Genomic DNA, 27,500 nt, shown 5'->3' on the forward strand with positions numbered 1-27,500 from the left:
GTCTGAAATTGTTCAGATTCACAGATGATGTTGCTATGGCAACACATATACATGACCAAAAGCATGTTCAAGTTTTTAACTACATATACTATTTAAAAGTCCATATTACATTTTATCCTTTATTAGTGTGCACCCCCTATCCCCTAATGAATAATAAATAAAACATGGAAACAGAATCATTATAAAATGTGGTGTTTATTATGGCTTTAGCCTACTTGACTCAAACAAATCAATAGGCAGAATCAGACACACACATATTAATAAAATCAAAACAAACAATATAACCCTCGCTTCCACTGTGACTGGACATAAAAAGCACATTCTGAAAAAAGGAGAATGTTTCTTATTAGTGAATAATCACAAAAAACAACTGAATCACAAACAACAGTGAAACTCAACATAATTATTTGCAATATTTTAGTGAAGGCCCAACACATCAACTGTTAATGCAAATAAACTTAAAAAAAATGTAAACTATCACTCACTTCAGTCATCATCATAATGTGCCTGTGCCTGCTGGCTGAAGTGCACTCGTGTATACTGCGTTTGTCTCAATTCACACATCCAGTGATGCGCTAATCACTGAGACTCACAAGAAGATTCTGACAAGCTGCTGAAAGACAGAAGGCGAGAGAGTGCTTGTGGATGCGACACATTGCTGGCGAGGCTGGTGTGTCATCTCGTTGTCCGACACCAATTGCCTTAGCGTATGCTGACCACATAGGCAAGTGGCACTCATGATAGGGTGGAAACCATGTTTTGAACTTTTGACTTAAGTTAATGTAATCAAAGTTTTTGATTCCTGTGCATAGACCGTAAAAAAGAATTGATGAAACATTTTTAAACTAGTGTTTAAGTCACTAGTGGAAAGTGACCACCTGAAGATGACTTCTGACCTGAGATGATTTTGGCGGTACAGTATTCTCAGCACAACAGCATAAGCATTGGCATAGCAGTGCATGTGGTGCCACTGGGAGTGTATCTCAAAATTATTGCCATTTTGAGAGGGGCGCACTGCCTACACTGATTGCTGATGTAGGACTAGAGAATGGCTAGTGCAGATTTTGCATCAACAGATCTTATTAACAGGGCTACAATCTTTAAATTGTATGCTAGCAAGGTAAAGTTACCATGTGGGTGACTGATGCCATGACCATGTTGATTTGCCTGCTGTGTTGAGAATGATCCACCACCCAAAATACTATCTGGTCAACAGTGAGCCTGGAACTGACATGGAATAAAGTAGAAGGCGGATAACCACAGATTACGCTTTGTAATTGAGCTGATGGATTGACCACACAGCTAAAAGTATCTAATAAGCAAGCCCCACAGACAGGAGTACAGAATAGGTGGACTTCACAGACAGTATTCCCTAATAGGTGAAGCTCATAGACAGAGGTATTTAACCAATAGGTGGACCTCAAAATGTATCTAATACGTAAACCTCATAGATTGCACTGTCCAATAGGTGGAACTCATGTACCTTATAGACAGCTTTGTTTACTAGGTGGAATTCCTAGACCTCATAAACAGCATTGTCTAGCAGGTGGAACTCCTAAACCGGATTGTCTAATACGTAAAACTCATTGACCTTATAGACAGCACTGTCCAGTAGGTGGGACTCATGTACCTCATAGACTGCTTTGTTTACTAGGTGGAATTCCTAGACCTCATAAACAGCATTGTCTAGCAGGTGGAACTCCTAAACCGGATTATCTAATACGTAAAACTCATTGACCTTATAGACAGCACTGTCCAGTAGGTGGGACTCATGTACCTCATAGACTGCTTTGTTTACTAGGTGGATTTCCTAGACCTCATAAACAGCATTGTCTAGTAGGTGGAACTTATGGACCTCACAGATAGCACTGTCTAGTAGGAGAAAATCATGGACCTCACAGACAACACTGTGTAGTTGGTGGAATTCCTAGACCTCATAGACAGAATAGTCTGTCTGTAACAACTGGAACTCATAGACAGCATTGTCCAGTAGGTGGAACTCATGTACCTAATAGACAGCTTTGTTTAGTAGGTGGAATTCCTAGACCTTACAGACAGGAATATCAAATATGTGGAGGTCACAGACAGTATCCAATATGTGGATATCATAAGTATTTAATATGTGGAACTCTCAGACCTCATATAGAAAGAAGTATAAACGTATATCAGCAATTCTTTTAGACTTCCAGTTTAAATGTTGAATGATTACTACTGGTTAATTCATCTTGGTATCTTCACACAAGGGCAGATGGTGTTTTTAAATGGACTGAAAAGACTTTAATATGACTTTGGAAATATGTTAAAGGTGCCCGGAACAGATTTTTGCTGCTGAAGGGATGGCAGCAGAAACTTATTTGCTAGTGACCTCATGATTTTATCATGAATTGATCATTTTATGACCAATTTGTATAGCAAATGTTTTAAATCTCTTAATCAAAGAGTATGTTTCCATACATTTACGGATCAAGAAAATCAAATGAAAAACATGTTTGTGTAAAGAATGTGAATGTGTTGAGATTAAAGAGTTCCCAGAAGGGGTATAATGTACATGGCCATCCATTCAAATTAAGAACAAAAACAATGGTTAAAGAGGCATTGTTTCAATATAACAAAAAATCTGAAATCTGCAGTGCATAGTAGATGCCAAGGGATATTAAATGGTGTTCGACCGATGCTTGGTGTCTTCTTTGTAATTATGGTGTCTGATTACTTTCCACATACAGTGTAGCTGGCAGAGTTTCCATTAAAATCCAACCTCAGGAATTTACTGACAGAACTGATTTGGCAGTACTTTGACATATATGAAATCATAGACATTTCCCATTAGTCTCATGAGATATTAAGAGAACACATTCTACCTACAATATTTTACTGGTAAATTTTCATCCAGACAAAATTATCATCAGTATCCTCCTTTTCTAAGAGACTCATGTATCTAAACAGGTGTGGACAAAGTATGCAAGTTTAGTACCTGAGTAAAAGCAGAAATACTCTTGGAAAATATTACTTCAGTAAATGTAAACATCCACTGTTTGTTTCCACAAGGGTTTCTACTTGCTTTTAAATGTATATTTAAGTATCAGAAGGTACAACTACATTGAGCATTACCGTTATTTATGTTGCATTATTTATTGGGGCTAGGCAGTGACATGATAAAAACTACAGTTTTTGTAGCTTAGTTTCCCATATATGGACAGTATAGACCATATGATTACCTACTAAACTATTTCAAAATTAATTTTTCTAAGATATGGGCCATTTAAAATAAATTTAAAGCAAGCACTTTTGTACTGATACATTATAAGTAATGATTTACAACAGTAGTTTTGTACTTTGTGCACCACTGTGTCTAATCATGCATCTCTCTTCTTAAACTGAACTGGAATGTATCACAGACTAGATGATCTGTTTTTTCAGGTGTCGCACAGAACGCCAGTGTTGAGAAACATTACAAGAAACCAATAGTAATGCTTGTAGGGACTGAATCAAATAATAAAAAAAAATTCATAGCCATTCTTCTTCCTTTCCTTTTCTTTCCTTTCCAAAATTTCCGAAAAAAACTTTTAATGCGTACGGCGACTCACTCTCTTGTAGATTATAGTGCCTCTGCTTCAGGGCGTTCTGAAGTCCGGCCTGTGTCAAAAAGGCCAAAAGCCATGCCTGCAGAGACTTGCTGACACCCAAGCTCAATCCTAGCATTACAGCTCTTGACTAATCGGATTGCCACTTCTCAGTTTCTCCTTTGCTCTGTCTCTCTATATCCATCTGCCTTTGCCTCTCTCGCTCTTTCACTTCTTCCTGTACGTCAGTGCCTCCCATGTTGGGGCAGGGTTTCAGAGGTGTCTATGATCCGTCCTTTCCTTCAGAGCTTTCTGAGGGCAGGGGAGCTTCCTCAGACGAGGGGGATTGAGCTCCTCCTGGTCCATCTGTGCAGAGAGTGAACATGAGAGAGGGAAATGTAGGACAGAGATACTACACAGATACTACACTCCTCCTTATCACATAGAAATCTATACAAAGAGTATACTGTGTAATTTACTGTATGTATTGGAAAATATTGGAACACCTGCTCATTCATTATCCTGCTTTTATTGGAGTAACTGTCTCTAGGTAAGGCTTTCTACTAAATTTTGGAGCATTGCTGTGAGAACTATGTTTTTAGTGATTTAGAATTTAAAGCTGAAAGATTTTTGTTTGCTTATGTGACCAGTTTTGACGGATGATGATGAGGAAGTGTCCAAAATCACTTGTGTTTCTACCGCAACATGGTAAACTAAAAAGTCTAAACTAAAGTCTCTCTCTATATAGCACAATACTAATGAATACTAATGAGGTAATAAGGGAGAATGAGAAGATGTAGTTAAAAATGTTAAAAAAGTTAAAAAAAGATTTTGTCATTAAACTACCTTTTTGTGCAAGCAAATGAATGCATATGGATATTCCAGACTACAATCAATGCATATTGCTGCTCTGACTAAACAAATGTATTCCAGTGTTTAAAATAAGCTGTATATGATATTAATTCTGGTCTGAATACAAGCCCACACCTTTTTAGAAATGGTGACATATTATAATAACAGAAAATAACAAACAGCTGAGAAGGTACAGCTCTGGCAGGATTATCACTGCTTCCTTCTAACACATTTGATGTTTTACTTTAACCAGCCTAAGGGTGGATTTACACGCACTACCTCAGCACTGTAACTGCTAAATCTAGCACACGTTAGACCTTCACACAAGCAATTGCACTGTGGAATGGTACAGCTGGCTGTCAGTGCTTGTAAGCAAAATGTACAGATTAATATGTTTATTTTTATTTACTTAACTGAGTATTTTACCTTTTATGCTTAAGATAAAAAGATAAATGAGAGCATGTCTACACAGGTTGTGGTCCTGCTTCATATGTTAGACTGCTTTTGAATTAGAAATGTAATTGTCTGGCTTCTTTTACTTCTATTGGGTTCACATTTCTTTTTTACCCAATTTTCCTCCCTGGTTTTAGATAGCCAATTACTGAATACACTTGTTAGTACTCTCCCCTATCATATGTAATGCTCACAACACTAGAAGGCTGGGGACAGACACATGCCTCCTCCAATAAATGTGCAACCAGACACAGGCTCTTTTCAAACTGCTGCCAATTCAACGTCACCCAACAACCAACACGCTCCCAGCAAAGTGCTGGGTACCCAGCTCTGAAGCATCAGCTAGCAGAGACCTATGCCAGCCAGCATCACACTGGGGTGGGGAAAGAGAGAACGCCATCTACCCATGCTGAGAGAGCAAAGCCAAGTGCGCTCTCCTGGGCTCGGGCTGCTGATGGCAGGCAATTATTGGATTCACAAGCAACCCTACTGGAACCATGGGTTTATATGACCTGCTCATGGGGAAACTCCCTGCTGTGTGTAAATAAAGTAATGTAATGGCTTTTGAGAATACAGGTCAGACCACAAAATGCTCATACATACCAAAAAAAAAAACAAAAAAAAAAACACAGAAACGTACAGATTTGTCAGTCTTTATAATGAATGATTGATTGATTAGATCAGCCCTAGATCTTAGCAAAAGAGATATAAAGTTCTCTGATGGAAAAAAAAAAGCAACATATCAGTTTCAGTCTGTACACTGTTTTCCAAATGAATCCAGTTCTCATTCTTTTCGCACTGCCTCTATGAAGGTCGTATTTAAATAATTAAATAAAATTCTGGTCCTGTCTTGTCTGCTTGATTTTGTCTAACGTGTATCTTATGAGCTCATTGATTATACTGGCAGAGCTAACTCTGAGACTGACTCACAGATTATTTAGTGTCATTTAAGACCAATATTCAGACCCAGCCTGGGAAAGAGAGAGAGCAGCATGTAACCACAGACTAACCAGTGAGGGACAGCTCCGCCAGTTTAAGCGGGAGGTCAGATGGGTTGACCCCAGCTGGAGAGCCGAGAATGTCTGGCAGAGCGTTCCTGCGTCCGGACCTGCCGGATGAGGCAAAGTCCAGAACCGGTTCCACCTCAGTCATGTCACCAGCTCTGCCCTGAGAGAGAGAGAGAGGGAAAGATGGAGTTTATTAATTAATTACTTTTCTTTATTTACCTTTATAGTTGGTTTTATTTTAGCTTAATTACACTTTACATTCTGTCCAAATTTGTTTTTTTAGACACTTGCTCTTCCAACACCACTTACTGCAGCAAAGAAGGAAAAACTCCATTGTAACAGCCTCTACTCTTCTGAGAAGACGCACTAGATGCTGGAACGTTGCTGTTAGGATTTAATTGCATTCAGCCACAAGAACATTAGTGAGGTCAGGATGGTGGATGGAGCTCTATCACTCCAAAGAACACCGTTCCACTTCTACACGGCCTAGTGCCGGGGGCTTTATACCCTTCTAGCTGATGCCTGGCACTTAGCAAGGTGACTGCGAGCTCAGGCACAGCTGCTCCAGTGTGTCACATTCTATTGCTGATGCATTTTTCTATGATTCTTTTACAAGCTGTTTGTATATGCAAACAAAGGCATGTGTCAAGAATAGGTGCAAGAAATGTCTTAATTTTAAGTTTTTCTAACTAGAAAAATCTTAAAATTAGAAGAATACTAATGTAATTTGTCGCTCACTTCAGATACATATTCCGGACCTACTGGGAAACTCAGATGTGACAAAATCACAGAGTGAAATTTATCTGGCCCTAAAGCAGCAGTACACTGTCGTACCGGAGTCCTGGAGTACAGTGCCTGGCACAAGAGGTTCCTCAGGAAAACAGAGCATGCCAACTGAATAGAACTGAATAGAACTGAACAGGCAGTTCCTGACAGACTGCCCCTAAAACACTCACCCACCAACAATTTTATACAAAAATCTACAACAATCTACAAATATCTCTGATCCAGAGAAACTGCCCTAACACGGAGTGCTGCTGTTCACTTTACACTTAAGCTGTTATTTGTTTGAACTGTTCTTCTGTTCTTTTTTCTATGAAACACCCCAAATCAAACTGAATTGAGAGAGAAAGTAAGAGACAGAGAATAGACTAGGATCAGAGGGAGAGAGTGAGATACAGAGAACAAACCTGGACTAGAGAAAGATAGAAAACAGACATGAGAGGAGTGAATAAATAGAAAAAGAGAGAGAGACAAACAGAGGGGTACAAAGAACAGACTAGAATCAAAGCAAGAGAAGAAGAGTGATGGAAAACAGTACCGAAGAGAAAGAGCGAGAGACTAGAGCCAGAGAGAGCGATATATGCGTGAAACAGAGAATGAAACAAGCACAGAAAACCAAAGAGTGAGCGAGCGAGTGCTAATAGCTAAAATAAGATTTGAGATTTTTTTCCTAAGTTACAACTTTACAACCATTCTTACTTCCAGCAAAGATCACTTTATTACAAGTTGAGAACATCTGTTTAATCACTGATACATTTAAATTGAAGAGCTGGTACTGACACAAATTTACAAAGTCCACTAGAGGGCAGTGTGTTTACTTAAACCAAACAAGCCTTCTCTACAGTCTTTTAAGTTCTTCCAGTTGCAGATGCTGAAGACTCCAAATCAAGCTCCAATGAAACACAGGTTTACTTTGTGTTTACATTTGTGTCAGCTGTTCCAAACCTGTGTATGGCATGTTGTACCTCACTGTATACGCACACACGCACACACGCACGCACACATGAACACGCACACACTTGGGCTCCTTCTTTAAATAGAAAATAGCAAAAGAGCTATTGTAGAGGCAAAGAGTGTCTGTTGTCATGGAGACAGTGGATGCTGGGTGATGAGGGTTCTGCCAGAATAAGTGATGGGATGGATTTGGCATGCAAGGATGGATGATACATGCAAATCCTTAATATACAATTAATATCTATACATTTTGTTTTCAGCATTGATTTTCACACAAATTGAAGATTTTGCTATGGGCTTAATCAGAGTGTACAAGTAAACACACAAACATGAATCAAATAAAATATGTAAATACAGTATAAACTACAACAAGAAGTGCATGTGCTCACGTGTGAGTGCACAAACAAACAAGTAGAGGGAGAGCTAGGAAGACTGTTTCTATGGTAACCTGTGGCACCTCCCATTTTCTCTCTGCTTCTATTCTATCAAAGTCAGACACACACAAAAACAAAAAATACTAAAATTTTCAGCATCTTGCTGTCTGCATTACACATACACTACATGTTCAAAAGTATCCTCTTTATTCTTGACACAGGCACAGCCTGCACAATGTTCACAGAAAACCACTGCCACTGTATGTGCTGGAGAAGCCTTACATGCATATAAGGTCACCAGGTCCGATGCAAAGCACTGACTGCCAACCCCCCTGGACCAGATAAGTAGACCAAAAGGGGGGACAGACCTTTCACCAGAACTACTTGTATGGGCACTAATATGGGTGATATCCATAATATGCATGTAAGTTATCACAAGATGAATAAATCATTTTACTGCCCAACTCAATTGTAGCCCATTAAGCTGCACAGTTAATTGGCCCTATATGCGTTTCCATTTTCAAAACGTCTCAACTCACCATAAGTGCTGTGCCTTTACTACCCCATGTAAAATGTAATCTCTGCACCGCTGCTGTTATTATAATGTAGCATTGTACCATGTGTTATTATGGTACATAAAATATTAACTACGTTTTTTTATTAATATGCTTCTTCTTCTTATAGATTTTGCCTGGTATCTTGCAGTTTTCAAGATATCCACACTGTTACAACTCCAGATTGTACAGTGTGATTGTGTGATATGGATTAATGGACATTTGCTGTTTGCATTGAGCTATTTTTGTTTGAAAATGTGGCAAAATGTTTTGTCTTGCCATGAATTGATTAATAATGAAAGAAGACCCTGACACACACAAACACTGTCTAATGTTAAATCAGAGCTACAAGCGAGCCATCTGTTAGTCTGCACCATCTAGCCCCCCTACTATGAAAGTTCATTTAGTCTGTATCTGAAGGGCAAACCTTTGTGTGTGTTTGTGTCTGCACATGTCAACCCTCTTAAAACAACAACCACTCCCTAAAGAATCTTCTAATAGACAATTCTTAAAGCAACCACTTCTATGACTTCTTTTAACTTTAGGCGTTTAGGCCCACTGCCACAGGTGTATAAAATTAAGCCCCTAGTCATGCAGTCTGCCTTTACACACATTAGTAAAGAATCAGTGTTTGAAATCAGTGGAAGAAATCACTGAATTCCAGCATGGTACTGCAATAGGGTGCCAATGACCAATCCATCCAAAAAAACATCGGGCATCAATGTGAAGCCAGGAACATCCAGCTAACTGTTTCTCAAATCACACCTGTTTAGAAGATGGGAGTGGGAGGATGGGAGTGTTTTTGACTGTATTCATGCTCATTTAGTAGACTGGTTCATCCAGGTTTACTTGCTTTCTTTCTTACTTGAACTTGGTCGCTAATTTTTTTTTTCCCACCTGTTTTCAGAGCACTTTTCCAAACTCTTACGTGTTTTGGTGCCTGGATCCCACCAGTTTCTGTGAACTGCAGCAATCTATTAGTTTCTATTCTCTTTAGCTTTTAGCAGTCTGTAAAATGACAGCTCTGAATTCCTGCTGAATCTGTTTGTACAGCCAATTACACAGCGTCTCTTTCTTGTTTTGTTTTTTTGCTGCATTAACACTCAACATCTTTTTGTCACTCAGTAGGCATGGCCACAGTAGTGTCAGACCTCAATTTAACAGTTTGGGAAAGACTGACTGTGCCCCAGGGCATAAAGCAAGGTCCATAAGAGCATGGTTGGGCAAGGTTGGTGTGGAACAACTTGACTGGCCCACACAGAGCCTGGACCGCAACCCCATCAAACACTGTTGAGATGTCATCAGTGTCTAAACTTACATATGCTCTTCTGGATGAATGGGCAAATATTCCCACAGACACACTCCAAAACCTTGTAGAAAGCCTTAACAGAAGAGTGAAAGCTGTTAGAGCTGCAAAGGAGGGTCAAACACCATATTAATGCCAATGGATTTAGAATGGATAACCATGAAAGCTCCTGTAGATGTAATGTAAAGGTATTTTGTCCATATAGTGTCTTTGAGCTGGTATAAATGAGTATCTGTATTGGAAGGATATCAGCTAAATATGTTGGTGATGTGATGTTAGGTATATGTAGGTAGGTGTATACTTCTGCTCTTATATGCTTGTCTTAAGTGGAGTGACTCAATTTAAACATGCTTATTTTAATGCAATATTCAAGGTGTCCATACTAGTAAAGAACAAAATGGTAATGTATACAAACAAGGAGTCTGGCCTACAACATATTACCCATTGAGTGCATTTGCATGTGCTTTGAATGAGGATGAACAGTGAAGACATCTATTTCTATTTCTATTTTGCTTAGGGCGTGTCAGACCTTCTTTGTGTCTCGCCCATCCAAGAAGACAAGCTGCAATTAGCATGCAGTGCTTCTGCAGCTGCTGTGGCCGTTATTAGCATAGTGCTGCACGGGTGACAGCTCAGGGGCAAGGAGACCCAGCCCACCGCACACTCTGGACCATCACACAGCGGTAAGTATTCTTGCTTCAAGAAATATAACAATAACCCATTGAATACACTCCTGAAAATATAAATTTCTAAACGGTTCTGGTCTGGACATGTGGTTCTAGGTACAAAGATTAAATTGCTACTAGGCATGGAGCCACATGTTCTGGTTCACACACCAAAACCTTGAGCCAATCAGCTGATCATCTATACAATCATGAGTGCAGTTGTTTGGGAGAATTTGGGTTTGGTTAAGGGAATCCAAGGATTACATTACAGCAGCAGTGTCAAACATACAACCTAATAAAGGTTCTAATCCAGCCTGCCAAATAAATTCAGACTACTGCTTTGAGTTTAGCCACTTCTTAAAAGAACTCAACTCTCCCTAAATGGCACTGACACTGACCTTTTGGCATGGACAGAGAGACGGTCAAACTCAAGCATAATCAATCAGAATCTCCATTTCAGCTGGGGGCGGGACAACAAACAGTTTAACTCTGAATATTTAACCAATCAGAATGTCCATTCCGGCATAGGGTCTAAACTTTGTCCGAACTGTTCAGCGAGAGAACACAATAATCCTGCAAACTTTTTAGGTGCGAGTCTATAAGTATTATGAACACTAGGGATGCAAGCTAACTTTTTGTTAGCTTGATAAAGACATACATACATTTTGCATAATCCCCTCGATTTCAGCTGTCTCCTTAATCACAGGTGCAAGTCTCCAACCAAATAGCTCAGCTCTCATCTCTCTCTATCGACGAAAAACGGCAGAAATAGCAAAGCTGTGGCTTTTAAAAATGGTGACGGGGAATTTAAATCTGGAATATGCTGATATTTCGTGAAAAAATGATTTTGAAATTTTCTGGGACTCACAACAGTGTTTGTCCATGTCTGCCTGTATTCGAGCCTGTTTGTGTAAAAGATCCCCCGTTCTCCCTTCCTTCCTGCGCTGCTCTTGAGTAAACAGAGCAGGCAGCTGAAGGCAATGTGTGTGGATTTTTTGTCCTTTTAAATTGAACAAATTCCAAATAAGACTCTTCATATTACGTAACATTACGTAAGTGACAGGTTAGAATGAATGAGAACATGTAGAATAAACTGCTGCACAACTGATTGTGGGAAGTTTGTACAAAACGTTAGGTCATGTTGCTGGGGTACTGTTAAAGTGCTGGGTATTCTGGTCTAATCACACCCTAACATCACTACTGAAAACCTGGCATCCATAACATTAGCTAATGTTAGTTTGCTATGAAGTCCAAATGTTTTCCATTTTTTATCCTCTGCTCTCCACTCTACTAATGCTAAAATTCACAGACATTACAGCCAAGCAGACAATAAGACACTATGGTTGCTTTCTATTAACAGATTAACGAAAACAAAATGCTAATTGTTAAAGTAGACTTCAGCCGACTGTTACTATTGTGTTAATAAAGTTGTTACTAAATACAAACTAAGCATTACAAAACAAAGCACTGTGCAGCACATTTTGTCTCTCAAACTTACGGTCGTCATGTGAAGTTACCATGTGGTTACTTACTTCAGGTTGGATGCACTGCTAAATAGCACCATGTATGATTTCTGATAATTCATAGCTGAATATCAGGTCATTTAGTAGAAATAAATGGTATTTGTGTAATGAGTTTTTGCAGTTGGCTTACATTAGCCTAACTAAATTACTAACCTAGCACAGTCACTAACCCAGTGCCCGGAGCAGACAATCTACCCAGCCCTGTGACAGTACCTCAGCAACATGACCTAACATTTTGTACCCATAACCATGCAAACCGTGCAAAGAATGTCTAATTGTCCTCTTCTCGTTCATTCTGACCGGACTGTTTACTCTGGGTTTTACTCATTGTTTATGTCCTGGAGATCAGACACAGATCAGACATCCACTTTCCACTGGGCTGAGACACTCCTTTTTGCTCAGTGTCCTGTATGTGTAAGGACCCTGTCCAAGGTCCTGAACGTCTCTGCCATGCTTGTGAATCTGTCAGCCTGCCGGGTTATTTATACAGGTCAGCGATGCTGAGTTTGTTTAACCCAGTATGTGTTTTGTTTAGTGACCCAGTGCTGGGTTGACAAACACTTGGCTGTTTTTAAGTGCACACACACATACTCTCCACAGGAAAGCATTACCAATGGAATGTATCCTCTGGAGCCACCCCACACAAGTCTAAATTCACCATGCAAAAGGGCTAGAGAAATAATAAAGTAAAGAAACAGAGGGATAGCTCTGAGCTGTGGAACAGGGAAACTGCAAAAATTCAATCAAACCCTTACATATCACAATACAAGGATTATGGTTCAATATATTAAGATAAGATAATCCTTTATTAGTCCCGCAGTGGGGAAATTTACAAATTTATATTGCGATACTGTGAGTAACAAACACACAATCAGAGAGATCTAAAGACTAGTGCTCTCAGCCTGGCTTTAGACTGCAGGCTTTAGAGACACCCTCTTTAGTTGGTGTTTCAACAACCTGACAGGAAGCGTGTGAGATGGAGAGATGGGTGTTCCACTGTGCTAGCAGCTAAGCACTAATTCCAGATGATGTGTGAAATACGGCATCTGTGAAGAGTGTAGAATAGTCCTCGTCCTGAAAGCTAGGTTCTACAGAAGAAAGATGTTCTATAGTGCTACATTTTCCTAAAGGACTTACACAGTCAAATGAGGGATTCATTTACCTGTATAGCTGTCTTTGCTATCACATAGTCTTCTACTGATTTAAGTATTTACAGTAACGGAAATGTAGTCCATGATGCATGCCCATGTATGTCCAAAAGTAACCAGACATCCTCAGTAAATCAGTGAATTCCACTACTTTAAGGTGCTGACAGAGGCATTAGTTTACACAGAGTTTGTTTAATCTTAATCAAAAACCCTGCCAATATAGCATCAAATATAGGGATCTAAAGACCCCCAGCACTGGGCTGTGGAGCAGCTAATTAGCATTTTCTAGAATTATTGTGGGATCACTCCCCATTAGTACGCTCATTTGTAGAAGAAATGTTTGATTAGCAGGTATCTACAAATGTTAAAAATGCTAGTCTTGCTTTAAAATAGTAAACTTATTTCATTAAAGCACATTTAAACTCATTAAAACTACATGTGGAGAAACTAATCAATGAGATGAAGAACAGAGAGCTCACATCTCACTACCAGATGGGTTAAATGCGGAGGACACATTTCGCTGTAGTGTACACTGTACAGTGACAAATACGTGCACTTTTACCTTTTTTACCTTTACATGTGGGTCCTAGGGCTGCACCTAACAATATTTTTAATCGAATAATCAAACAATATTTTTTTTAGATTAGTCGATCTAAAGACTAATGTTAAGATTACTCTAATGTGTGTGTTAGGAATAAATTATCCAAAATAATGAAAAAAAATACAATAATAATAATTCAAGTAAAAGAAATAAAGTGCAACAATCTAACAAAATAAATAAAACAAGTATTTCACAATATTTTTTATAATGCTGTTTTTTTTATTAAAAAAAGTATATTCTTAAAAAATATTCTCAATGAGTGCAGTTTTAGCAAAAGTTAACTTTTTCCTAACAAAATGACTCAAAAGTAGTGCAGAAATTATATAAATTAAATATATACATATATATATTTATTTTTTCTGTGTGAAATACGTTCACACTTTAGATGCACACAGGTATTTCTTTGTAGCTGCATAAACTAGATAAATGTAAAGGACTTGTTAATCCTCTGGAGTCTACGAATACTCATGGGTGTCAAATATGATGTTTCACAGTTCCTGAACCCGCCCTTTTGATTGCGTCTCATTGACAAATTGTACGTGACTCAAACCTGGAGTTACAAGGCTGCCTCTCATGGTGTCTAACTGGTGGACTGGTAAGGTGGAGTCATCTGTCTCACCTGTAATTGGTGGGTCTGTGCGTCTGTCTATGGTTTTGAGTGTTTTATGGTTTTGTTTTTGCAGTTTATATACTATTTTATTCATACATTCCACTACTTTTAAACATGTGGGTATTGCCCACCTTGCCTTACATGCAAGTGCCTTTAAAGACCAAAATGAGAAAATGCCCTTAGAATTCAGAGAGTTAAGTAGATATGCTACTGCCTTTAAACAACAATAGGGGCCTGTTCAGGTGAATGTGACAGACTACAGGTCTGTCTTCAGAAGTAAAATCAATATAATATTTCCAATAAATAAATAAATAAATACTGCTATAAGGAATCTTGTAATATCCATGATTATAATCATCATCATCATCATCATCATCATTATGATTTTTTTATTATAATTTTATTATTAAAAATAACCACCTAAAATGGTGTTATTAGTTGCTTTCCATTTATAGACTGTCATGTGCATGTGTTGAACCGACCCCCCTCCCCCTATCCGCCCCCTCTGTTGCGTGCTCGCTCTTTCCCTCTTCCTTGCTTCCATGGTAACCATGGCATTGCGATTGGTGTGTGGGGAGTGGTCTTCAGTACTACAAATATTTTAAACATGAATTTAACCTGTCGTGTGTCCCTGCATTGTTACTAGCGAAGGTTTAAACGATGTAAAGCACCTTGTTTTAGATGTGGTTACTGTCTGAGGCCGACAGAATTAAATGCCACGTTATGCAGGTGGTTATAGGATAATTACAGCTTTTTGAAATGTCACATTGTAAAAGCTGAACAAAAGCTCGCCGCCGCAATTAGTGTCTTCAAACCTCTGCAAGAGACAGGAGAGTTTGAAGTGTCTGTGAGAGAGAGAGAGAGAGAGAGAGAGAGAGAGAGAGAGAGAGAGAGAGAGAGAGAGAGAGAGAGAGATGAAGAAACGGGAAAGGGGAAAATATTGAGTGTAATAGAGAGAGAATGTAAGGATAGAGATAAAGAAAAAGAAAGGAGAGAGATGAGGAAACAAGACAAAAGAGACAAAAGAGTGAAGGAAGAGAAGAAGCAAGAGAGATATGAACAGGGATAAAGAAAGAAATGTAGAGAGAAAGACAGATGAAAAAGAGACAGAGACAGAGAGAGAAGGAAGTAAGAAGATAAAAAGAGAAAGTAAAGAAGACGAAGAATACCATCAGACCTCAACTCAGCCGATCCACATGTGTACACACGCATGCACCCACAGCCCCCGTCTGTCTCTCTAAGCTCTTTGACACAGAGAGGGATCAGTGAAGGCTGCTGCTGGTTGATCTCTGCTGCTGAAGGTGCTCAGATTTAGACTAGCGTAGGTCCCTCACTCTGAGGCTACATCTCTGTATAAACTGTCCAATTGCAAAATTAAATTGCAAAAATGAGAAAACTATTTTTAATAATGAATGAAACAGATGAAACTGTTGATTTAGTGACTTCTCAATTTCACACTCAGACAGTATTAATTAACGCACATAAACACATAATTAAATTGGCTTGAGCAAATCTGTTCTTAACTGTTTAAGACAGCTGTGGCATCTCCCACGCAAACACCTAACAGCTAATTGGTGCTGAAGCAAGGCCAGAATACTTCTGCTTAGAGGAATAGGTTGGTGAAACCAATGACCAATGGTCGTAAGAAGGCAGGTTACACTTAGGAAGAGAGAGTCTGCAGGACCTGCATGGCGCCCTTTTTTTTCTTTACATGGTTTAGTTGAGTTGCAATAGAACTTACATGAACTGAACTTTTACTGATGAAACATCACACTAATGCCAGGCGTGGGCTAGAGGGATATAAAGACCCCCAACATTGTACTGTGGAGCAGTGGAACTGTGGAAAAGTGTTCTCTGGAATGATGAATGGTGCTCCATCCAGTACCTTTGGGATGAGTTTGGGGATGAGGTGCGGTGGTGATCATCCATGACTTCACTAACTTGTCGCTGAATGCAATCAAATCCTAACAGCAAAGCTCCAAAATCTAGTAGTAAGCATTCAATGGATATTGATCTTGAAGTATAAGGACATATTAAGGGTGAATTATACACTAGGTAGAAACACTAAGCAGCACTCTCACTCTGCACTGAAAACCTCTTAGGGATAGCATCCTGCTAACATAGTTAGCTGATAGTAGTGAGTGGGTTAGTGAGTCCTTCACCTCGCTTCGCCTGACTGTGATCCCAACCTGTCTTAGTATTCAAGCATGCTAATACTGAACTACAGCACTAATTATTCTCTATTAAAAGGACCCATTTCCAACATATTTCCTCAAGTCCACTTACGTAGTTTGTGTGTCATAGTTCATTTTAATCCAACCATTTTAAAAAAACTAATTTTTTCCCTTAGAATTAAACAGGCTGCTCCGGTTAACGCACCTTTAGGACAGATATCAGATTATTGTTTCAGTAGGTGAGAGAAATTCAGTTTTCCATGACAGGGGCCCTTTAATAATCAGGTAAGCACCCCATTTTCATTGCTAGAGCAATAATTCCATTTGAGAATATGTTATCTGGGTGTTTTGAGTTTTTTTCTTTTTCAGAATATTTATACTAAACCTAAAATAAGAAAGGAATGAGAGGCAGAGAAGGAGATAAGAAAAGAAGTATAAGAGGTAAGGGTGACAATCTTTCCTACTCCCACACATGCAGAGGCCAAGGACTAAAATATTGATGCATGGGTGCTACTAACAGCATGGGCCGCGTTTCCCAGCATGTCTTTGTTGCCAGAACTTGTACAGATGCTCAAACAGGGGGATCTGACCACTTTGTCAAAAAGGTCATCAATGTCAATGGTGGCCCCATTCTAAAATGAAATGTATACTCCTGTGGTCAGTCTTTAGCCTAACTAAAGACACTTGTTTCTTCAGTTTCGGACAAGGATCCATTCAAACATTTTTCAAGTGTTAACTGATGTAGGTGAACAAAGCAGGCCAACATAGTAAGCAACACACTTATGGTTATAAACATCGGTAACACTAGTGTCTGTATTGCAGTATTCATAAATGATTTTAATGCCTGTAGTTAACAGGCAGGCTCCATCAGCCAGCAAACAACAAAAAATCTTCCTTTTTTGTAGTGAGCATTTTCACTGGTCCATGCCTCCATGTTTAAGATATAACTAGGTTTGGGCAGTATAACAGTAATAACGTATACTGCTGTATTTATAAAGGTTAACAGTAGCATTAAAAGGAAAGCATTTTAAAATTCTTTCATTCAACAACCGCTGAACTGAGCTGTCTGATACTGGTGGAGTTTTAGCTGAGCTAGCTCATAAAAAAAGCTAGCCTAGCGAGCGCGCTACAATTTCAACACCATGGTCCACATCCTGATTCAGAGCAATTTAACATTAGCTGTCGTCTAACTGATGTCTAAACATTTGTGGAATGACTGATTTTAAAGTGTGCATGTGTTTACTTAAAATAATGCAGGATGAGCAACTGCACAACTTGTGCCACTTATGCTACCCTCTGTTCTTGGTAATAGTTTATACCACACTAATATTTTGATACAATATGAAGTGTTCCAAATAGGGCTGGGAGATATGGCAAAAATACTATATTGTGATATGGTAAAAATACAATATACGATATTTAAAGACATTTTCATTATCCACAATATTTACATGTAATCACAGACTAAATACATAAATTTAAATACATCTGATTTTGTATATTGCCCAGCCCTAGTTTTAATCAGCCATCTTATTTTCTTGTTCTTTTTCTACTTTTATTTGTGAGACTACTTTTATAATGGGAGACAATAGCCAATCTCAGCTTTCTATAAGTCTGAACCATCCAGAAAAAAAAAAATTACACTGCAAATGAACCGAACCATGGTTCTGCTGATTAGGACAAAGACCACCTCTTTTGGTCGGCCCAAATTTGGCTCCTTGGTCTGGACCGTGGTCAGAGGCACTGCTATTTTGATTCAGACCTAGGGCTGTTGCAATAATTACGTTATTGACTTGCTGTCCTCAATACTGCCCATTGTGTTTATTTGAGTGCATTTAAACCAGTCACACTGTTCTATGAGAGGACGAGTCTGAGAGAAGACAGCAATATCTGTAGTGTAGGGTAGTGTAGAGAGCAGTGCATGCAATGACTGCATCAATAATAGCACCTCAATTTACACAGAGCAGATAGGTAGTGTCAACAGGTTCCCTTTTTTGCTGATCCAAAAAAATGGTGCAATCCATGATCCATTCTCAACTGTGAGTTCTAGAGGTGACAGGAGACAGGTGAAGACATCAAGATTACTTAGGTTAATCAAGATTACTTAAATCTCAGGGAGCTGGCTTCTTACTCGTTCCCAAAATTCAGAAAACCTCAGCAGGGGGAAGAGCCTTTTCTTATAAAGCCCTCCAACTCTGGAATAATCTTAATGTAACCAGATAATGTTCGGGACTCAGACACAGTCTCAATCTTTAAATCTAAGCTGAAAACTCATCTGTTTAGTTTAGCTTTTGGAAATGAATGCTTCGCCTCCTTGCTTACACGCGATCACTTAGGTTTGTGGATGGTGGAGATAGATGGACGCGAGCATTTCAGGGTGTTGTCTGTGTCTGTGTTACCTTCTGGCTCTCTCCTTTTAATTAGGCTGTTATAGTCAGACCTGCCGGAGTTGTCCGAAACACTATGATACCTCTCAACATTCTCTGCTCTCCATAAAATCCTCCCAGAACTAACTCTCTTTTTACCTTCTCTGAGTAAATGGCCACCCAGCCCGACCTGATGGAACATTGCCCGCTAATGTCCCCTCTACCTGCGTCAGACCAGCTGCCACCTACCCACCACCCATACCAGACCAGCGGCACATCCTCCTACTGTTGCTTCCTGTTTAATTACCATGTTAAAATCTAAATGAACTCGTAACTATCTGCCACTATTAATATCTCCATTATTAACTTATTATTATCTGTTGTATCTGGTTTGGTCATTTTTATCAATAATGTTCAAATAGCTCTGACCAGAGGAGGATGGGTCCCCCTTGTGAGTCTTGGTTCCTCCCAAGGTTCCTTCCTCCAGCTCTGAGGGAGTTTTTCCTTGCCACTGTCGCCGTTGGCTTGCTCACTCTTTTTCACACTTTTTTTCTAATTACTATTTATGTAAAGCTGCTTTGTGACAACAACAGTTGTAAAAAGCGCTATACAAATAAATTTGACTTGACTTGACTACTCAAAGCTAATAGCTGTTTTCCCCCCCAAAGACTGCATAATTCCAGCCAGAATATTTGGATGGACTTGGACTTGGCTTTAAATTCACATTCCAGAGCTTCAAACAGAGATACATTCAGTAAATGCGTTTGAACCTTTTTTGATTGCAAACACAAAACAAACCAGGACTAAAATGTAACAGTGTATTTTCTAGCTTGGTCTAGATCAAGGCAGCCAAACTTCCAAAAAAAAAAAAAGAAAAAAAAAGAAAAAAGAAAACCCACACTACAAAAAAGGCTAGCTATTTGATGTCAATTTAGTACACTGTAATGTAAATAAAATAAGACTAACCTAAAATTAACCACTCAAATATTTACACACAAAACAACTAGACTCAACTCAACTCACAGCATAGACTCTAGATTTGGTTGGCAGACCAAAACAGAACAATGTTCAGTGGGAGATTACTATCAGCATCATGACCTTCCTTTGGGCCTCTCAGTAAATAAGGACTCAGGTTTGATTGTTTAACAACATGCAACAGAGGTCCTATTCATAAAGCAAAGGCACTCAGCGGTTATCTGGCTTGGGGGACACATGCCTAAACACTAATACACTAAAAGACTGACCCATTGATCTGTGGATGGGAGCTCTAATGAATTAAAAAGGCTTTTTGTCTCTTCAGAAGAGACAGCCCCCCATCTTGACAGTGTAATTAGAAGCTGCAGAGAGACAGAGAGGGAGGGAGGGAGACAAGGATAGAAAGAGGCAGACAGAGAGAAATGGAGAGAGAGATATAGAAAATCTAAAGCCACAACACATGTCTGGTCACCTCTAACACAATCTAATGTCTGTGTTTTTCTTGTGCTGATCTGAACCGCCCCCTCCTGCCTGGGTGGGTGCTGGTGTAAGATCAATGTGGGCTGGATGTCTCTGCTGCCTGCTGTTCAGACCATCTCCACCACTTGCCATTCACCCACTGGCCGAGCCATAAAAACCCCCACTCATCCCCTGATAAGATAGGATCCTTGTATAGATTAACAAATCATTATTACTAACATGACTAATCATACTCTGTACATATTTATAGAAACATGGTAATCATATAAATAATTTTAACTGATAAGACTTCTAACATTAATCTGGCAGCCACTTACCAACACCATAGCAACCACCTGTGATGAAGCAGCAGTTAAGCCACTTAAGCTTCAACAGGTTCCCCTGTTGAGTACTGGTTCCTCTCAATGTTTCTTCCTTAAACTCGGAGGAGTTTTTCTTTGCCACTGTCGCCACTGGCTTCCTTACTTAGGGTTTGGACTCAGATCTCTGTAAAGCTGATTTATGAAAACGTCAGTTGGTTAAAGTGCTGTGTAAAAAAAAAAACTTGGACTTGAACTTTATGTGTCTGTGATTAACTTAGAGTGCAACCAGGCCATTTGAAATGACATTGAAAAAACATTGTGGTAATGTGTCATAAGGACCACTGAGAGGAACTTATTTAAAGAGGTCATGTAGGGAAAGGACTGCACATAGGAAAACAAGGTTATGGCCACATGTTACTGTAGCCAGAGGCTAATTCTTTGAGGGAAACAAAATATAAAATCAAGTGGAAAATGTATATTTACACACACAGGACCTGCTTAAGGTCTTTAAACTGTTATTTTAAATAGTCATTTAGGTGAAGAGCAGCAGTCCATGATGGGATGTCTGCAAGACATGCACAGATACACTTGGAAACTTTGGTGTCAGAATTTGTGATCAGCAAAGCAGTGTTAGAAGAACCCATGAAAGAATATTACTGCACTAGGAGAGCACGATCATGTTCATATACAATTGTGATCAACCCCTGTTGCAAAATGTACAAACTTTCAGCTGTTTCCAATAAACCAATCAAACACGAACCCTTTCAATAGCTCAACACAACTAACATATGTGCTTTCTCCAAATTCAACACAAAATGCTACTTTTAATGACTCTCAGAATTATTCAACCCTTTCATAGCAAGTATCTTTCGTACTTGAAGCACCCTTGCTGCAAAACATGACATCATCTTCTGGGATCTTTATCCTGTCGGCAGGTGTAATGACACCCAAGCTTCAGCCTTCTCACAGAAGGCATAACATTTTCTGATAGAATTTTCTTTTTCATTCTTCCTCCTCCAGACACACTACTGATCAAAACATTTCAGTTTTGTTTCCTCGCTCCACAAAAGTTCGGTGATTCTGCTCTGTGGAGCGAGGAAACAAAACTGGAATGTTTTGGGTGTTTTTGAATCAGGGTCATGTCTGGAGGAGGAAGAATGAAGCATACACTAAAAAGGGTCGGAAAAATCAGGAAATCCTAGGAGAAAACATCATACCTACTATAGGAACCTGAAGTTTGGGTGTCACTGGACGTTTGCTTTTTTGATAAATGATTAGATGATTCCATACAGAAAAAGTAAATAAGATGTAAGACAGCTTGTAAGACACATATTATGTAGTTTCCAAACAGGCAGGGAAAACTGTCTATTTCAACTGTTATTAGGCAAACTTACCCTCAGACTCAGTGCCTACTGATTTAGGAGACACATTACCACATAATCTATAACTGCTCTTTTAATATAAAGATTTATCGATTAAATGTGCTAGCCTCAACCTGATGGTATACAAGGATAAAAGGTCAGAGACTACACAAGCAAAACATTGCATTCAGCAAATGAATTTGAATAAACGGACTACAAGAACAAATAATACAGAAAGAAAGCCACAGATGGGAAAGGAGAGAGAAGGAGAGAGATGGAGAGGGAGATAGACCTGTAATTCCAAGATAAACACAAAGAAGCTGTAAACAAAGAGGCCTCCATGGAGAGCCTCACAAAGGCAAATGGAGCGTGGGCTTCTTCTGATGACTTACACAGAATGCCCCTCTGTCCCAGAGCTGTTGGGAGCATCTTATGCAATCATGGCAAGGAGCTGGGATCAACTGGGCAACCAAACAGCATCACTGCCCTCATGCTCTCTTTGTACTTACAGTACCAACAAGCAATATGTTTCTGGAATCAAACCACAACAAAGCAAGGCAGACTGGCTTATTTAGTCTCAAGATCCAGTTTGAGAGCATAAACCACAGGAGAATGATGTACACAGTGATGGCTTAAGCTACTTAAGCTGATGAAAATGACAGGCCTGGTGTGCTTCAGAGGCACCTGCACATCTTCAGAAGCACAACTCGGAGGCCTCCCGGGTAAAGATGGACACAGATGTAACAGTGAGAGGCTGATGATCTGGGGTGATACAGACATGCACGAGGCCCAATTAAAGGGCCGGTATCAAGAGAAATTCAAACTTCCACATTTTTCTCACTTTTTTTAAGAGTTTAGCATAGTATGTGAACATGGTCAACGATGTTCCATTCATTCACCAAATCATATGGTCCATCTATGGAATTGAATACGCAAAAGTAGCCGGTTGTGTGATGTCACAGCAAACACTATACTGAGCAGCCAATCAGAATAGAGCTTATTTACATCAGTCTTAAAGGCACAGTAACATAAATTGCCTGTTTAATTCTGAGGCATAAAAAAAAGCTTTAGAAATGGTGGGGTTCACTGAATTGTCAAAAGATAATCAAGAAAAATAAAAAACATACACACACAAGAAAAACACAAGAAAAGCACAGGATGCAGGCCCTTTAAGAATACAGAGGCCTCAGGAACATTGACAGCACAGACAGCTACACTGCAAGCATGCACTGACGTTTTTGAAGGAAAAGGCTTATGCAACAGGAGAGTGGTGAATGATGCATACACCAGGAATAGTGGCATACAGTAACCTATTCTGCATTGTAGGATGATGTGCCTGTTGTTTTGTTCTCTGACCATGAAAGGCATATGGACGCTGAAAGAGTAAACGTCAGGTCACTCAGAAACTAACCAAAACCCACCACATCAGCAGGCCTGAATGATATTGAGGGAAGTTTCATAACGCTATCTTTCAGCCAATTGTAAGAGGTGACAGCATGACTATGAAACCCTGCTGTGATAACAAAATTAAATTCTACTACAAGAGCATTAGTTTGGTCAGACACTGAAGCTTGATGATTAGCTCTGGTTGTCCAATTCATCCCGAAAGATACTGGAGAGACCCATCGCTCCTGAGAACACAGCTCCACTGTTCAACAGCTCAGTGTGAAAATAGGTGCACTTTTATGCAGCTGATTTCACTAAAAGGGGGTGTCTGTGACCATATGAACATATAGTACAGTATACGGTCATATACAAATGTTTGGACTCCCCTTTCAAATGGCATTTTACATGAAATTAAATGGAACATTAAATTAACCATGGAATCCCAATTTAAATAATAATACATTTAGAGCAACAGAGCACGTTTGTTTTTTTCTCAATTTAACATATTAGAATTTACTAGGCTGGGGGACAGGCTTCTGTACAATCGCTAATGACAAAAATGACTTGATCGACTGATGATTGAGCAACTGCTGTTGAAAAACAGAAAGCAGCATTTAAAGTTTTCCCTGTAGTGTTGGATATGGAGCCCTCTCACTAAGCTGGCCTTTGCTGAGCTAGCTCAGCCACAGCTCCACCGAGTATCAGACAGCTCAGTGCAGTGTTGCAGTGTTAATGATAAAAACTTGTGCCTGAGAGAGGGACTGCTGTTGGAAGTAACAGAAAGGCGAAATGAGATGTGCTGTGCTTGGACTTGTAGCCAGATAAATCTAGACTTAGATAAGTTAGCTAGCAGGCCTCAGCACAAATACTGTTCCAACTGAGCCTCAAATCACACCCGTTTAGAGGACAGACCCTCATATCTGAGAGCACAAAGTCGAGTGAATGATCTTAGGAGTGGTTTCCACTGTTTTCAGGTACACTAAGCAGACTGATTAATCCAGGTTTACTTGCTCTTTTTTCAGCTGAACTCAACATTGCTAAATTTGCAACTACGGTGGGCTTGTTTTTTCCCCTACCTGTTTTCCACCAACATCACCCGTGGCGCTCTTAAATGTACATGGGGAAATTAGCTTTGATTAGATTTGGTCATGTACTAAAGTGACACAGAACAGATATGTGACACATTAGACAAGTTGTAATTTTGAAATATTGTCCTGACTTATATACAACCTTTCTAAATACCGCGGTATACAGAATTACTGTTTTGGGACACCTACATATTACACCTACAGAAGTGTTTATGACTTCCCATTCTAAATCCATAGGCATTAATAGGGAGTTGCCCCCCTCCCTCCTGCTCTAACAGCAGCTTTGGAACTTTTCAATAATACCACTCACTCACAGTTGATGGTGGAATATCTAGGAAGGAAATACCTTCACCAACTGACTAACAGTGACAGTGGCATCCTATTACAGTACCATGCATTGAGGAGCTTGATTTTTCACACGTGGCAGTGGAACTGAATGACCACTGATTCAATGATTAGGAGGTGTGTTCCAATGCATTTGTCCACTACACATGCACTTGTATGTGTTTAAGGGGACAGTACTAACACATCAATAAAACACGTCAAAATAATATGCAAAAGTTTGGGCACCCTAAGCATGGCAAAGGCTTTTAGGAGAGGATAGCAAATCAGGCCTGAGGCAGGTCATTAATTGTAACTGATGGGAGTATAAATGTAACTAGGAACAGTCAGCCGCCATCAAGTTCCTCAAACCCAACCCAAACACAGGCTCTTGTGCAAATGGCTGTTTAGAGGAACTGTGAGTCAAAAACTCTCTGACCACAATCAGGAAAAGTATATTAGGAGGGGAAAAAGGAACTGAATTTCCTGAAAAGAACACAGTAAAGCACGGTGTGGATCTATCATGTGTTGGGGTTGCGTTGTTGCCAGTGTCACTGGCAATACTGCACTGGTGGAGAGCAGAATTTAATCCAAAAATGACCGGAAAATGTTAGAGGCTAAAGCTACAAATCGGATGGTTTCTACAACCCCTAAATAAAGCAAATCATTCACAGGCTTTAAGCAAGCTGTGCATGCCAGGTGATCCAGCAATATCTCTGAACTAGAGGCCTTCTACTGGCAGACAAAACTTTTCCAGCAGGCCACACTGATGATTTACATTTTTCTAAGGTATGAAAAATGCTGATGTACTTTTGTATTTGCTGAAAATATTGTTTTATGTTTGATTAGCAAAGGCTGTTTTACTACTTCTCAGTTACAAAAATGCAGTTTAGCCAAAGATGCCCAAACTTTTGCACAACACTGTAGGTGGTAATCCTGTATTCAGTGATGGTGCCCACAATATGCTAGTAAATCTAGCAGGATAATAAGAAACCAACATAGGCCAGGTACACCCCTAAGTCCTTACTCACGTGGAATTACATCTCTTTTTTTTTGTCCAACAGATTTTCCACCTGCTGCGCATCAGCTGAATGCTATCTAGCACTACATCACTCCAAATGACAGTCGTGATCAACTCTTAACAGCAAATATAAACTAAGCAATCTGTCACTAACATGCTTACAAACGCGACATACAGTGAGATCCTGCACACACAGGCTTACGTTTTTCACATACGCTCGTGAACCACGCAACCCACACTGCTGGCTGATGGGACATGTGTCCGGGCATATGTAGCCTATGTGTGACAGCCATAACTCACACAGACTGCAGGCGTAAACACTGGATAAAGCCTGATAAACGTGGCTTGGGCAGTCTATGAACCTGACTGACATGTCGGAGTTTCAGACGCTAAAGAACGCACAGATTCAGACTGACTTACCAAAAGGGGAGCCTGCAGCACGAGCAGGTGATAACGCAAATATCCGTGAGACTCTTTTCTGTTCTTTTTTTTTTTTTATCCAGGGACCATGTTCACCAAGAGACAACCGACTGAGCTTTACAGTTCTCCACAGGCCGTAGGCACGTCTGGGCTCCTTCCATTGGAGTCCACTCTCGCTCTTCTACTTCTCCCAGCGTGTGTCTGTGAGCTATGAGTGAAGGACCGTACCAATTTTACCAAGTAGAGGGGGAGGGGAGGACCCGCGAGCTCCGTGAGGCTATTAATAGGGATGAGCAATTTCTCTGATTTTACGTCTCGCTGAGTTTCGATGATAGCTGATACCAGGGCTAATATCCTGATAGCAATGCCATTACTTATCAAGTGTGCACATTCAAAAAGGATTTCTAGTGAAAATTATGGATATCATTTGGATTCATGTAATCGACATAAAGATAACCCAATTATATAATAAGAAGTACTAGAAAATATCCATACAGTATCTGTTAATCTATTACCACTAATTATTAAACTGAAAAGAACTGCTAATATTAATAGGTGCTGGCTATATTTCGCTGCTGTCCAATGAAAAACATGTCTCATCTGCATTTTTGTCCGTTTTTAGTTTTCTCCATGGTTTAATACCCTGTAGCTGCTTTGTACACTGTCAATAGTTCTGGATTGATAGATCAATAGAAATGCTTTGAATCACTTGGAATATTTTTTTTATTTTACATTGACTTCCATTCAAGGTTAAGAACATGTTTGCCTTCTCATGCGCTGTGGTGGCTCAGCGGTTAGAGCTCTGGTCTATTGATGACAGAGTTTTGGATTTAAGACCCAGGCTCGGCAAACTGCCACTGTTGGGCTCTTGAGCAAGGCCCTTCGCCCTTTCTACTCCCCACCGCTCTGGGCATGTGTGCTCACTGTCCACTGTGTGTTCATTACACTGATTGGTTAAAGGTGGAAGCCAAATTCCATCTGTGTCAGACACAAAATGGTGAATATGGTTGTCTTGTAAAGTTACTATTTTGGGAAACATGTTTTTCTTTGGACAGCGATGATATGCATTTTATTACAAAAAAAAAAACTGCACTACTGAGAGGAAACTTACACTGGCATTTCCAACAAGCCAGCTCTTGCCCAAATTGAGATAAATAAAAAAAAAAGGTTATAAAAAGGTTATAAAAAGACAACAAGCTGATTTTCCACAGAAGTC

General features: G+C 39.6%; 1 protein-coding gene across 1 annotated transcript; it reads right to left on the reverse strand.

The window, feature by feature from the left end:
* Nucleotides 1–241: 241 nt before the first annotated feature.
* Nucleotides 242–26,466, reverse strand: LOC140551246 (cAMP-dependent protein kinase inhibitor alpha-like). Its single transcript, XM_072674638.1, has 3 exons — nt 26,285–26,466; nt 5,876–6,032; nt 242–3,926 (listed from the first exon to the last, which is right to left on the reverse strand). Exons 2-3 carry the CDS (start codon nt 6,015–6,017, stop codon nt 3,844–3,846), a joined length of 225 nt encoding a protein of 74 aa, XP_072530739.1. The 5' UTR covers nt 6,018–6,032; nt 26,285–26,466; the 3' UTR covers nt 242–3,843.
* Nucleotides 26,467–27,500: the final 1,034 nt, after the last annotated feature.

This window comes from Salminus brasiliensis, chromosome 3 (genome assembly GCF_030463535.1).
Source record: "Salminus brasiliensis chromosome 3, fSalBra1.hap2, whole genome shotgun sequence".
Lineage (NCBI taxonomy): Eukaryota > Metazoa > Chordata > Actinopteri > Characiformes > Bryconidae > Salminus > Salminus brasiliensis.